Genomic DNA, 14,470 nt, shown 5'->3' on the forward strand with positions numbered 1-14,470 from the left:
TATATGTTAACTTGTAAAACCTTGTAATCATAGGCTATTGTAGTTGGAAAGGATCTGAAATAACACCTAAGCCAGTAGCTTTGAATTTTTTAATTTTATTCTTTAAACAATGAAACACATTTCAAGCCAAATATCACCCAAAGTTCCCAAACACAAAACAGTTAAAACTGGACCTGCTTTGGTCAGAGGAGAGATGGAGAGCTCAGTAGAATCTCCCCTTCTAAACTCCCTCACCCCTCCCACCACCTCTGTTCCTACAGATTTTGGAACTGCACCCCACAAAAAGGACTGTCCAACCACCCATTATGTCCCAAAATGGGGACACTGAGATCCAAAGAGAATATGACCTCATTCTGATGAATTATCTTTATGAAAGAGTCTTATCTAAAGAAAGAGTCCTGTTTCCCAATAAGGTAACATTCTGAGATACTAGGAGCTAGGACTTCAACATATGAACTGGGGAGTCAGGGCAGAAGGAACACAATTCAACCCACAGCGCTGCTTCCTGCCCTCTCTGGGTAAAGGTCTCGGTCAAGACAAGTAAGTCCCCGATACCAGGTCCTTAAGGGAGAGAGAGTCGTTGCACAGAGAGATGTCCGTGGGGAGGCTAGAGAGGGTGGCCCCAAGGCCGGAGAGAGGGATTAGCCTTAGTAGGAGGGGAGACACTTCCTGTATTGTCACAAGGAGGTAGAGGGGAGAAAGGGATGACTGTGCATGCAAAATGATATACAAATATGGAGGAGGGAAGTCAAGGGAGTGGCTTCAGACGGCCCTGCTTTCTTCATGAAGCAGGAGGAGAGACTGCCTGTGGAGGCCAACAGTGGAGGCTGGGGTTGAGGCTCAGTAGACGGACAGGAAGTGGAACCAGAGACTTGAGGAAGGCAGAGACAGTTTGAAAGAGCCTTGTGCATAATGGACAGTAGTCAGCTCTGTCTTGAGTAGGCACCCAGAACATCATTACAGAAGGTCTGGTATCATTGCATTAGGAAAACGGTAGACAGGGAGGTGAGCTGAGCAGGAGAAGAGAGAAGGGCTGCCTGACAGTAACCAGGGTCCAGAGGGCATCGATGACCAAAGTTTATAGAGGCTCCATCTGCAGGGTGTGAGGTTTTTCCAGCCATGCTTCAACAGCTGGGAGATTGATGTAGAGAAAGTAAACAACTGCGTTGATCCAGATCTAGGCTTTGCCCAGGAGGCTGCATTAACAGGACAAAGGGGCAAGGAGAATGAGGAGGTCTGCAAGAGGAGGGTGAAGTGAGGAGGCAGCTCAGAGGCCAGGTCGGTAGAGAAGCCAGGGGGCAGTGAGCGGGCTGTGCTATTTCTGCGCAAGAGCCTTGTATGTGGCCCTTGGTCTCTGTTGACCAGAGCACGTGGTCATGACTGCCTGCTGGAGGAGCAGACGCTGCCAGATGTGCCCGCTAACGAGCTGTAAGCTGACGGGCTCCTCAGCCGACCTTCGTCCTCCAAGGTGGTCCTGACTGGCCCCAGCTGGGTAATTCAGCCACTTGCACCCATCCGCAAGGGGTAGGGCGTGCTCTCGGGACAAACATATCCCTACGAAAGGATGAGCGGTCAACACCAGCTGGTGCATTGATTCAACCTCTACGTCAGTTTTCTAATCACGGTGTTATTTTTAAATGCTGTATGGGTCAATTCTGTTTATTGGGATTTTTATTACTGTCAATCTTCCAAGACCAGAGATCTTCTCTTAATGTACATCCACTGATATTATTCGCAGTCAACTCAGAACTCCAACTTACTACAATCACTTTAGTATCTTCAGATACAAAATAACCAGGGTGGGGCGTAGAGGGGGAGTGTCATACAAAAAATACTCCTAGTGCATCATGATTAAAACTGAAATACAAGTACCAAACTTTGTTAGAAGCAATGGAGACTCTCAAACCCTGCCAGTAAGAATATAAATTGGTACAACCACTTTGGAAAACAGGTTGATATTTTCCATTAAAATTGAAGATAGGCATATCCATCACCCAGCAGTTCCATTCCTGAGTATATACACAGAAGAAATAGATAAAGATCTATAGATATGCATATCTATCATCCAGCAGTTCCATTCCTGGGTATATGCACAGAAGAAATAGATAAAGATCTACATGGCATAAATTATTGATAATCATCTAACACTGGCGACAACTCAGTAGTCCATAAGCATTCAAATGGAAGGATACCCACGCGATGGAATACTATATAGCAATGAAATTGACGGGCTACAGCTATAGGCAGCAGCATCAATGAATTTTACATCCATAATGCTGAGTGGAAGAAGCCAACATAGATACATACTGTGTGATATATCCTGCCTTTAAAGGAAAAGAAAGTTGTATTAGGAAAGGCACTGAATGGTTTCTGGGGCCCTGGCAGTGTTCCATATCTTGACCCGGGTGCGGTTACGTTTATGATAATTTATTAAGCTCTACATTGTTTTATACAGTTTTCTGCATGTGTGTCATATTTCACAATAAAGAATAAATGGAATCTCTTTATATACATTCTGTCCATGGTGCTGCAGTTTATGGGATCCCCATAGACAGATCAGCTCTGAGTGGCTGCCTTTAAGCTCAGACACCTTGGGCAGTTGAAATGCCTTCGGGGGTGAAGACAGTGAGAAGTGGACCTCTCACGGCTGGTTCTCTCCACTGTCCAGACTGAGATCCTTGAGTGACACAGATGAGTGCAGGCAGAGCCCATGAGTTATGGGCCTGTGTCCTTCTGCCTGGCCACTGTGAGTGCCCCAGGGGGAAAGTCTTCTTCCTCTTAACTGAGATTGCAAATACCGTGTTTATCAAACAAACTACAGGGTGACATTCCCATCCTAAGAGAAGTGAGAGGCAGCCAGCTCCCTATCACCCTTAGGTTGGAAAGCACTTCTAAGAAGACTTCTCTGCCTCAAGGCAGCTGATAGGTTCGCTACACAGTTCACCAAGCTTCTACAATGTCTTAGACACAATCCTTATTTTTCTGCTCCACAGTTTAAAACATCCATTTAGTTTTTATTTTTCATTCTTGATGGGAAAAACACTTTCCTTTTACAAAGATGCAGACTCCTGATTCTCAAAAAGACTTCCAAGTGCCCCACATGGTTTAAGTATCAAGAGTTTTTCTAAAAATATATATTTCAACTACGGTCCATAAAGATACACACATACCTCATCCCAAAACTGAACCTTATGGCTGAGAGATGATGAACGGGAAGTGAAAAACTGGCCAGTACTAACCAACCAAAAGCCCAGGCAATTTTTTTTTTTTTTTTTTTTTTGCAAAAAAATCAAATTCCGGGCTTTGTATCTGAGCTGTTTAAAAGCCCCATTGCCAAAGGACCAGTTTTCCTCATTTGGGGGAAACAAGAAAAGCATATGGCTCCAGGGACCTTCACAAGTTGATGCCAAAAAGTGGGGCCAGGCACACTTAGTGGCTTCACGATCATCAAAGGAACAGCATGTTAGATAAGTTTAAAGGGGGATGGGCGTCTCAGTTGGCTCAGTGGTGAAGAATCCGCCTGCCAAGCAGAAGACACAGGTTCAAACCCTGGGTCGGGAAGATCCCCTGGAGAAGGAAATGGCAACCCAGTCCAGTATTCTTGCCTGGAGAATCCCATGGACAGAGGAGACTTGCGGGCTACAAAGGGTCAGACATGACTGAGCGACTGAACAGCAGCAGCAGCAAGTGAGGCAGTGAGGTCGAGGGGTAGAAAAACAAGGGAAATCAATGACAGATAAAGTTGTAGATTACAGACCATGAAGGATCACTCATTTCTACCATTTTACCCCAGTAAGAAACACCTGGCTAACATCTACCCATTGCACAAGACTCCAGCCAAAGTTTACCTTTTCCCTCCTTGGTGCCCTCACCAGGTCCACTTTGTATTGTGCCAGAATTGCTGTAACATTTTATAGGACCGGATTTTTTCATTTGCCCTCCTAGTCTGTGAGCTCTTTGAGAACAGGACCATATTTTATGCATCTTTAAGGTTTCAGCTAATGCATAATAAAAACTCCATAAATATTACCCTTGACTACATGAATGAATGATGTATTCTATTAATGAGACTACTCCATTAGCAAAACTATGGATTCTAGTAACAAGATTTCCAGCTCCTGTGATGCCACCCTTAAGTGATGAAAAGCATCTCGGCCTCTGCCAGAGTTTACCCACTCTTTTTAACTTCTCTTTTCAGGCCCAGGAAGCTGTGAGCTCCCTAATGTCATACACCGGCATGAGAACACCGTGTGTTCTTTAAGTAGAGCTATGAAAACGAAGAACCTGATCAGCCAACTAAAACACTGGGATCGTCCTTTTCAAGACCGAGAGCTCCAGCATTCTTTGGCTTAAGAGACAGAGAGACACCTGGGAAAATGTGGGCAAGGGTGAGTACTGCTGAAAAACCCACGCGTTATGTGTGGTCCAACTCAGATGAATGCATTTGAAACAGTAATAGAAATGGTATTCCATTCCCACCCAGGATTGCAACTAACACTTGAAATTGAAAGGTTGATGTTAGGCCCCCAGATTTGGCTCTGTTAGGTAAATGTTTTTACATGGATGTGCAGATGCCCACAGAAAATCGTCTTCCTTTCAGAAATCTCAGGGGAAGAATCTCTTGGGACAGAGGTAGAATATTCCACCTCTTGTACTAGTGCCCTAGCAAGTCTGGAGGTTGTACTTCTGAACTGATCAGAAGCTGATCACCTAGGTCATTGGTCTCCAACCTTTTTGGCACCAGGCACTGGTTTCATGGAAAACAGTTTTCCCATGGCCAGAGGTGGAGGATGGGGATGGTGTCAGGATGATTCGAGGACATTACATTTATCGTGCACTTTATTTCTATTATCATTAAATCAGCTCCACCTCAGATCATCAGGCATTAGATCCTGAAGGTTAGGGACCCCTGACCTAGGTTACCAATTAGCCAGTCCTCTGGTGTCCCCTCTCTCTGTCTGCCAGTCGTCTCTAAACCAATCCTTTTCCGTCTAGCCATTCCATAAGAAAACCTGTTGGCCTAGGGTGGAGGTTTGGGCTAAAACAACCCATCCTCTTATTGAACCAAGGCTTGCTAAGGTTTTATGGAAACTGAGGAAAAGAAGTGACGTGTAATTTCACCTATCAGTTGACTTCTAGTGGAGGCAGACAGCATGCTCTTGCATGATACCCTTGGAGGCAGACCTGGATTTAAGCCTCACTCCACTAAACGGCACCCCACTCCAGTACTCTTGCCTGGAAAATTCCATGGACAGAGGAGCCTGGTAGGTGACAGTCCGTGGAGTCACGAAGAGTCGGACATGACTGAGCGACTTCACTTTCACTTTCACCACTAACTTGAGACTTTTGAATCTGTTTTCAAGTTTATAAAACGGTGATAGAAGGACTGTCTTGAGGATGAAATGAGAACGTGTACATAAAGTAACTTGTGCTCAATGGAAAAAAAAGTTAATTCCTTTGTAGGTTGGGATCAGTTATCTGTTGTCTCTGTCACGTGAGAACTAACCACAAATAAGAAAACTCCAGGCAGCCATGGGAGTCCATATACAGGTAAAAGGCTGTCAGTTAAGCAAAATGACAAATGTGTTCTTAAAACATTTTAAGTAACAAAAGGATTTCTTTTATTCATCCAGCTAGGTTGTCATATCACAGTACTGTTTGAAAGCTAAAGGCCTATTAAAAGTCTCCCCTAGTCCTAGGGTTCTATGACAAAAATCTGTGACAGAATTGGACACTTGGAGGCCTCCACCCAAGTATGAATTCAAACTGGAGCAAATTACATTTGTGATTCCGCAAATCATTCAGTGTGAATTAATTTCTTAATGAAGAGTGAAATAAAAATCACCTCTTCTCATTTTTTTCTACCTACTCAGCCAGTGTTCCTAAAGGGGAGACAAAAGCAGAGGAAGGAAAGAAGAGAGAAAGAGAGAAAAAAAGAAAGGGAGAAGGAAAAGGAGGAGGGAAGAGGGGAGACGCCTTCTCTAGAGCAAGGCGGTATTTCATTTCATTTCAGTCCCTGCAGTGAGTGTTAGCTCTGGGGTATTTCAAATACAAGTTGCTTCTCAACTCTTGGTACCCTCAACTTGAACCAGACACTCCTACCACCTGAATCCTCAATTTGCTTTAGAACTATCTACATTTGAGTCCAAGGATCCTTTGAGATCATTAATTTCATCACTTTGGAGTGATTTGTTTTCTCATCACTGAAATTTAATTAAAATATTCCACACACACACACACACACACACACCTACACACACTTACATGACAGTAGACTACATAGGATGTAAATATTTGGCAATTCTCAGTGTCATTATTAAAAAGGAGCATTTATTCCCAGTTGTCAGGGCTTCCTAAGGATATATCTCTGCTGCTCTTTGGGGAGAAGGGGAGACAGTGTGCTGGCTACACAAACGGCTGTGAAGTCAGACTGCCCGATTTGAATCCCAGCCCTGCCACTGAAGAGTAGTAGGACTTTGAACAAGTTACTTAACCTTTCTTTGCGTCAGTTTATTCATCTATAAAATGGGGGTGAGAATAGAATCTACCTCAAGGCGGTCTCTTGATGATTACGTATATAAATTGCTTAGAATTGAATCTGGCAAGCCCACCAATTAGACCTGGCGAGGGGGTGGGGGCCACTTCCCAGGTAGCGCTAAGGGTAAAAAACCCACCTGCCAAAGCAGAAAACGCAAGAGACACGGGTTCCATCCCTGAGTTCGGAGAGCGCCTGGAGTAGGAAATGGCAACCCACTCCAGTCTTCTTGCCTGGAGAATCCCCGTGGATAGAGAAGCCTGGCGGGCTACAGTCCATGGGGTCGCACAGAGTCGGACACGACTGAGCGACTGAGCACACCCAACACCCAGGGAGACCTGGAGTCCTGTAGCACAGATGAAATAAAGTCTGTGCAGCTAAGCTCAACCACTAAAGGGGGAAGATGGGAGAAGCAGAGTGTGAGGACAGGTCGGAGGGACGATGAACCTTTGGGAGTCAGGCTTGTGCTGACGTGGCTGATCTCCTGAGACCCCTCAGGCTGCAGTTTTCCGGCTCCAAGAGCAACAGTGGAGACCCCTTGAGCGTGTGGCCCAAAAAGGTTGTTTGGGGAGACCTGTGCTAAATCCATAAACAGTCTTAAAAGGAAGCACTTACCAAAGAGCTCAGCAGACAGCACCAGGCCCTGAAGCAGCCCTGCAAATATCAGCGTGAGGAGAAAGTGGAGGGACTTCCCTGGTGGTCCAGTGGCTAAGACTCTGTGCGCCCAGTGCAGGGGGCCCGGGTTCTCTCCATGGTCAGGGAACCAGATCCGGCCTGCCGCAAGTAAGACCCGGCGTTTTCAAACAAATCAATATATATTTATTAAAACAAACAAAAAAAAGAAAGTGGAGAATGCAGCTCCCACCTGGAGGGCCACCTGAGTGCTGCAGAGAGGCCAGCGAGCAGCCTTCTTCTGCATCCAGCTGCAGTCAGAGTGTGTGGGGGCAGCTGGTCAGGCCCCCAGACCCACTTGGCCGTCTTCCCTAAGTCTCTCGATGTCAGCCATGGTGGGGTATTTACAGCACAGAAATTGGCAGAAACTGCTTCATGTTGTTTTGTGTTTAGTAAGCTGGGAGTTAGACATTCCCCAACACACTGCTAGAGGAGAGTCAAAGGCTGGCTCGGAAAAAACTGAAAGAAAAAACCCTTTAAACTGCAAAGCTTTTTCTCTGGCGTCCCTGACTCTTCCCCTTTGTGTGAAGGCAGGAAGCTGGCAGTTGGACATGGTCTGTTAAGGTTTCTCTAAAGAAGAAAGCCAGACTGAATCTTTGCTTCACAGAGGCCAGAAAAGCATTGCCTGACAGAACTTGAAAATGGTGTCCTTTTTTCCAATTAAATATAAGTTCACTCCCGGCCCTAACTAGTTGTCAGATGGTGGATTTATAGGCTTGTGATAAATGTCCTAAAAAGGAAAATACATTGAAGTGGGGGTAGTTCACATACTCTTTCTTCACCTCTTTAAAAATATGATTATTTTGACATATTTTAAAGAATATGAAAGCTGTCTACTGGGAATTATTACCTTACCTCCTCCCATCTAAAAAGACAATTTAAGTTGTTCAGATTTCTGAGTTGTTCCTTGAGAGTAAAGATGAAAGAAGAGGGACAGAAATGAAGTACCTGGAAATCTGCCTTTATTAGTCCTCAGGGGCTGTCATTATGACGTCCTCCAGGCCGGGTAACTTCACAGAAACGTATGTTCTCGCCGTTCTGGAGGCAGGAAGCCCACGTTCAAGTTGTCGGCAGGTCTGGTTTCTCCTGAGACCTCTCTCCCTGGCTCGTCGGTGGCCATCTTTTCCCTGTGTCCTACGGCGGTCTCCTCTCTGTGCCTGCCCGTGTTCTCATCTCTTCTTACAAGGACACCAGTCCTATTGGAGTAGCATCCACTCTGATGACCTCATTGACCCTTCATCACCTCTTCAAAGACCTTATCTCCAGGCCAAGTCACATTCTGAGATGTGGGGAGCTGGGACCTCAGCATATGAATGTGGAAAGGCGCATGAGCCCTTAACACTGACTAAACACAAGCATCATGAATCCACGGGGACAATTTGGTTTAGCAACCTCACAGGTCGAGTTCCCAGGGAAGCAAACTCTGGAAAGATGGAGAACGGCGTGCAGGGGGTGGTGGGGAGCCGTCAGGAATATGTACGAGCAGTGAAGGAAGCAGGATTAGGTGGAGAGAGGGCTGGACTGCAGCGCAGTCACAGTAAAGGCCACGGCTAAGCATACAGACCCTCTGGGGTGGCCCTTCAGAGTGTCCAAAACTGAAGCCAATGGGTGGACCAGCCACAGGGAGTGGACTGCCCCAGGGAGGAGGCATGACCTCCCTGAGACCAGCCTGAGACGCTGTCTTCGGTTGAGGACGATCTCAGGGGGACTTGGTCAGGAGCTGCCAGTGGCCAAGTCTCCAGGCGCTGACAAGAAGGTTGCTTGGTCTCAAGTGGGGGCCCTGGTCAGCGCTCTGCAGTGTCCACAGCAACACACGTGAATGGACTTCCCCTAAGCGGATGGAAGGATTCACCATCATCTTCTTAAGAAATTTCTCATCACAGCTCTCAGTAGGTTAAAAGGTGACTAATTCTGAACCCTGAAACATGGAACCCAATTCTGCACACATAGAGAAAGCCCAGCAGGATGGTCACAGAGTGGCTTAGTGGGGAAAGGATACTCTCTGGAGCCAAAAAGATAGGATTCAAATCTCTACCCCACTCTTAACTAACCTTTCTTACCCTCTCTCCACCTCCGATTTCTCCTCTGCAAAGTGAGGAGAATAATGCCAACTTACATTAGACTGTTGAAAGATTTAAATAAAAAATATGTACTTAGAGCATCTAGCACTATGTATCATGCAAAGAAACCCTCCAAAAAGAATCAGCTGCCTTCCCTTTCTTTCAGCAAATGGAAAAGAGACGATTGATCTCCTAACTTGAAGAAGGACGTTTCTCAGATTCTGGGGTGATCTAAAGATGTCTGGGGACATTTCTTTCCGCTGTCCTCACTGTCACTAGCTCTGTTGATGTGGAAATACATCTCCCATCACAAAGACCTCGCCCCCTTGCATAAATACCAAGTCTATTCCAAAACTAAAACACACATAAATTATGTCAGTGTACAATCAAACCAACTCTCCATTTCAATATGTAGTTTTATTGGGGTATAAATCACTACTATGGGGCAATTTAGTGCAGACAGAGATTGTATTGGGGGACACAGATCCCCTGAGCTTGTCTGGAAAATGGGAAGCATATTCCAGGATGAAGTGTCCCACATGGGTAGGAGTTACTGAGCCTGCAGAGAAACACGTCTGGACAGAGGTTGAACTCTCTCATCTAAATCAAGTCAGGTTGAGCTCCCCTGGGTGGGAACATTGAGGGCTGACTGTGTCCGATTGTGGATCACAAAGCCCCAAAGAAGTGACACTGTCAAAGAGACATCTGACCTAGGTCCAGTTTGACATGGAGCCACATGCTTTCCCAGCATCTTCTGTGGCTTTCTTTTCCCACGGAGAGGCCTCAATTATTCTAAAGTATGAAGCTTTGGGGGTTTCTTGAAAATGGTACTTTCACTCAGTAAAATTAAGTTGGGACGAAAATGCTTTCTTGTGGGAATCTGTTCTGGAAAAGGATTAAACTGAAAACATGGAAAGAGCAGCTCTTCCCCTCGAAATGATCAGTAGCCACCTAGACCTGATCACTTTCCATGTGACCAAAAAAAAAAAAAAACCTCTAGAAGCAGCACAACAAAAACATCACAACCACTGAGAAGGCAGAGGTGACTCTACACTCACCATCTCCCCACAAACATCACGAGTGCGGGAATCAGCGAGCTTTTTGGCCTTAGGCCTATTCTGAGTTATCTTATTGATGGAGGTTTCTGTTATAATTTTCCCGCAATTGTCCTGTATTCTCTTTTTGAAAGTATTTCTCTGGGCTTGACCAGGGCCCTGTAACACACACAGAGTCACAATTACACCATAAAGAATCACACATATGCAGCCCTTTAAATAGTGCCCACAGAACCCTCTGACTTTTCACCACCTCTTTGAGAGAAGCATCAGCTTCGTGCTTCGTGCTACTTAGATGTTTACATCCAAGTAAACAGCAGACTTACATCCAGCTTCCTTCCTCTATTCAAATCTCTTTCTGTCTCTGATCTGTACTTGCCATTTATTCAGTTCAGTTCAGTTGTTCAATTGTGTCCAACTCTGCAAACCCGTGGACTGCAGCACGCCAGGCTTCCTCGTCCGTCACCAACTCCCAGAGCCTGCTGAAATTCATGTCCATTCAGTTGGTGATTCCATCCAACCGCCTCATCCTCTGTCACCCCCTTCTCCTGCCTCCCAGCATCAGGGTCTTTTCCAACGAGTCAGTTCTTCGCATCAGTTGGCCAAAGTATTTGAGCTTCATCTTCAGCATCAGTCCTTCCAGTGAATATTCAGGACTGATCTCCTTTAGGATTGACTTGTTTGATCTCCTTGCAGTCTAAGGACCTCTCAAGAGTCTTCTCCAACACCACAGTTCAAAAGTATCAATTCTTCGGTGCTCAGCCTTCTTTATGGTCCAACTCTCACATCCATACATGACTACTCTTTATTAGATGCAGCATTTTAGAGCTGGAAGAACATGCTAGTCAGCATAGTCCTGCCATGAGCTGTAGTAACAAGTAAATCCTGTAATCTTGGGGGGTTAGCCCAGTACAGTTCAGTCCTCACTCCTGTGAGAGCCCATGGCTCTCTTGGGCAGGTGGCTACAGGAATCTGGGCTTTCCATCATGTGGCCCCACCATCCCAGGGTCCTCCCCTTACAGCAGTATGGCTAAGAAGAGAGAGAGGGTGGGGGACCTTCTAGGGAGCAGGCCAGGAACGTGGAGCAAATCACTTCCACCAGCAGGCTACTGGCTGAGAACTAAGAAGCGCGAAGATGATAATAGTGTTTGCCTCAGAGAGTCCTTAAATGCCCCTTGCTTTCCATCCCTTCAAGTTTTTTGTTACTTGGTTTGTTTCTTTTGTTTTCTTTTTCCGTTGAGGCAACAGAGACCCAAAGAGCATAAGTTACACACAGCTCATCACACAGCTAATCAGTGACAGTTCAGTTCAGTCTAGCCAAGAGGCTCCTGCCCATTCCTGTTGCTTCCAATTAGTGTATAAAAGGGCTCATAAAAATCTCAAGATACAGTTGGAGTATTGTTTCTAGAACTTTCTATCCAGGACTCCATGGCGAGAAGGACTATGACCACCCCGCTCTGAACCCACAATTCCGGCACAGTTCTCAGCCTGGGAGCTGGACAGATGAGTGTTTCAGGGAGCAAGTGCCAGTAGCTAACCCTAATTACAGGAAATGCCTCTTGGTTCCCAAGGGATATGAAATTACTTTTCGGAAAGTCAAGAAAAATAGAAACAGAATACCCTGTAATGCTTTATTCAGAGGCCAAAGTCACCTATTAGGGCTTGTGTTTTGTGCTTGATTCTACCAAGAGAGCCTAAAGGATGGAGACTGAGTTTATAGAGAGAGTCAGCCCCATTCCCAACCTTCACACTGTCCTGCGAAAAAGACGCCCAGATGTCCTCCTCACAGTTGAAATCAAATGTGAGGAAAAAAAACAGAGGTTTCCCAAAAATACCTGTTAAAGAATGAGGAAGTGGGCCAGGGAAGGCTGGTCTCCTTGTCAGGCTCTGAAAGTTGCCTGGAGAAACCTTGGCCACATCTTTGACTGTCTCCATCAATGTCTACTGAACATTCAGTTGTGTATCTGTTTTTTTAAACTTTGACTTGATCATCATGAAGCTTCTATATCTGAATTTTTTTGCCTGAATTTTAACTTTCTCATCTGGAGATATGACACTGAGTAAAGGCTGCACATTAGTTCTCTTAGGTTTAAGAATCTTTGTCAAACTAGTTAATATTCTGAGGTCTCCCCTCTGCCACCATAACAACAAGACAGGGAAAAGAAATAAAAATAATAACTGCTACTTGGCTGGAAATTAATGTGCTGATCTAAACATTATCACATAAAATCAAGTAACAGTAATAATAGATATATAGCAATGCCAAATTACATTTATCTAGCCAAAGGACAATCACATTTTCATGTTTACAGATCAGATATTAAAAATAGTACAGAATTTAATTACATGTGCCTTTATTATGCAGTCTTTCTACCTCATTCTCTTCTTTTCATGCTCACTGCGCCCTTTCTTTCTTCTTTTCTTTTTTTAGCTTCACCGCACAGGCATGGGAGATCTTAGCTCCCTGACCAGGGATCAAACCCTCTCCCCAGCAGTGGGAACAGGGAGCTCCAAGTCTTAATCACCAGGGAAATCCCTCCCCTTCTTCAAAAAATTTTTTTTCTTGTAAGTTGGGGAAATACAGTGACCAGCTTATTAAGACAGCTAGATGAATGGATTCATTGAACTCAAGTTAATGTATGGCAAAACTTGAACTCAAAACAAGGGTCAGTTAGGGGGAGTAGGAGAGATGGAGGCTGGCTGGTTAAGAGTCTTTAGAGAACTTGGAAATAAGATTGCTTTTGGAGTGGAACTAGTAGAATGCATAGATCAAATGCATACAAAATGGCAAAAGCAGAATGGATATAAGTAGCCCACTGTGGAAGTAAGCCAAATAGAAGTATATGGGAGCTTCGCAGGCTTCAGCCCCACAGATCTAGGGGTGCAGTAACAAGGAGGGTGTATATTTGATTTAGAGTTCATAGGTAGAAAACTGAATGGTTGTTTGGATGAAGACTATGTAAACAGGATCTGGGTAGCCAAGGAAGCAGTTAAAAGATTCAGAGGGTCACAGAAGCCCTCTGGATGACAGAGCCCATCATCATGAAACCACCTGGGGAAGACACACTCTTGGCAGTGTTCAACATAGCAGTATCGCTCTCTTGATGAGACCATCCCTACTGTGGGCAAAAGTGCCTCAAACCATTGTCAGTAACATTTATGACTCTTTGGACACCATGCAACCTGTTTCACAATTTGGCTCCTCGTGTAGCAAGCCTCCTGGCAGAGCTGTCTCACACCTTTCTGGTCTACTTGCCAGTTGTATTTACTTTAAACTACTCTAACTATATCTGATGCTGTGAGCTGGTTCCACCTTGAGCATGCCAACAAAGTGTTTTATAAAGCTAACAGACCTTAAACCGTGGTATATGCTTTGAGGTAAATATCGCTTTATGGGGTGCACCTGGGCAGGAAGTAATATTACTCAGCAACAGCTCAGGCTCATTCTATACTCTTCTCGAACTGCAGTTGACCAGCCTTATACAGTTTTGACTGAATCATATATATAAAGTCAAGATCAAGATGTTTTAATAATGTGACCGCCTTTCGTGATCTGACAAAACAATTGCCATACTATAAGCCAGAAGCAGTACACAGAATGAAGGAACATAAAGGACCTAAACCATTTTAACAGGCTGTAGGCTGATTTTCAATTACATCTGGGACCCTACCATAGACAGCTTCATCAAAGATACCATGGTCATTGACAAGTAATGTTTTCCAGGTTTTCTTCACACCTTATTCAATTGCAGTAATTGTTAGGTGATAAATACAGTGACAGCTCATTATAAAATTCAGCTTCCAGAAGCTAAAAGGTTAAGTGGCACCTCTCACCTGCCAGGTGATAGGTTAACATCTTAGCCCTGTCCCTTCTCCCTTCTGCTATACAGGTAGGTCCTTCTCCACTCTCCATCCCACAACTTTGTCTGGAATCTTGTACATTGAAGGCTTCAGTGTTCACACAATCCTTTTTAAGTGAAAATAAACTCAGAAGGTTCTACTACAGAACCTCAGGAGTTTATAAGACAGTACATAAAGGACAGTCAACTCTGAATATTCATTGGGAAGACTAATGCTGAAGCTGAAGCTCCAAGATGTTGGCCACCTGATGCAAAGAGTCGACTCATTGGAAAAGACCCTAATGCTGG

The 14,470-nt window shown here is 44.8% G+C and overlaps 1 protein-coding gene across 22 annotated transcripts in view; it reads left to right on the top strand.

Annotated features, from left to right (window-relative positions):
- Nucleotides 1-14,470, top strand: part of NEDD9 (neural precursor cell expressed, developmentally down-regulated 9) — a 288,025-nt gene that overhangs the window by 162,788 nt on the left and 110,767 nt on the right. For all 22 annotated transcript variants that reach the window (XM_081523805.1, XM_081523808.1, XM_081523803.1 and 19 more), the window contains one exon: nt 4,199-4,388. In XM_081523805.1, coding sequence (XP_081379931.1) covers nt 4,377-4,388 — 12 coding nt within the window. In that variant the 5' untranslated portion in view covers nt 4,199-4,376. The remainder of the gene's footprint in view (nt 1-4,198; nt 4,389-14,470) is intronic.

The sequence above is a fragment of the Giraffa tippelskirchi genome, chromosome 8 (genome assembly GCF_054371585.1).
Source record: "Giraffa tippelskirchi isolate mGirTip1 chromosome 8, T2T-mGirTip1v1.2.pri, whole genome shotgun sequence".
Lineage (NCBI taxonomy): Eukaryota > Metazoa > Chordata > Mammalia > Artiodactyla > Giraffidae > Giraffa > Giraffa tippelskirchi.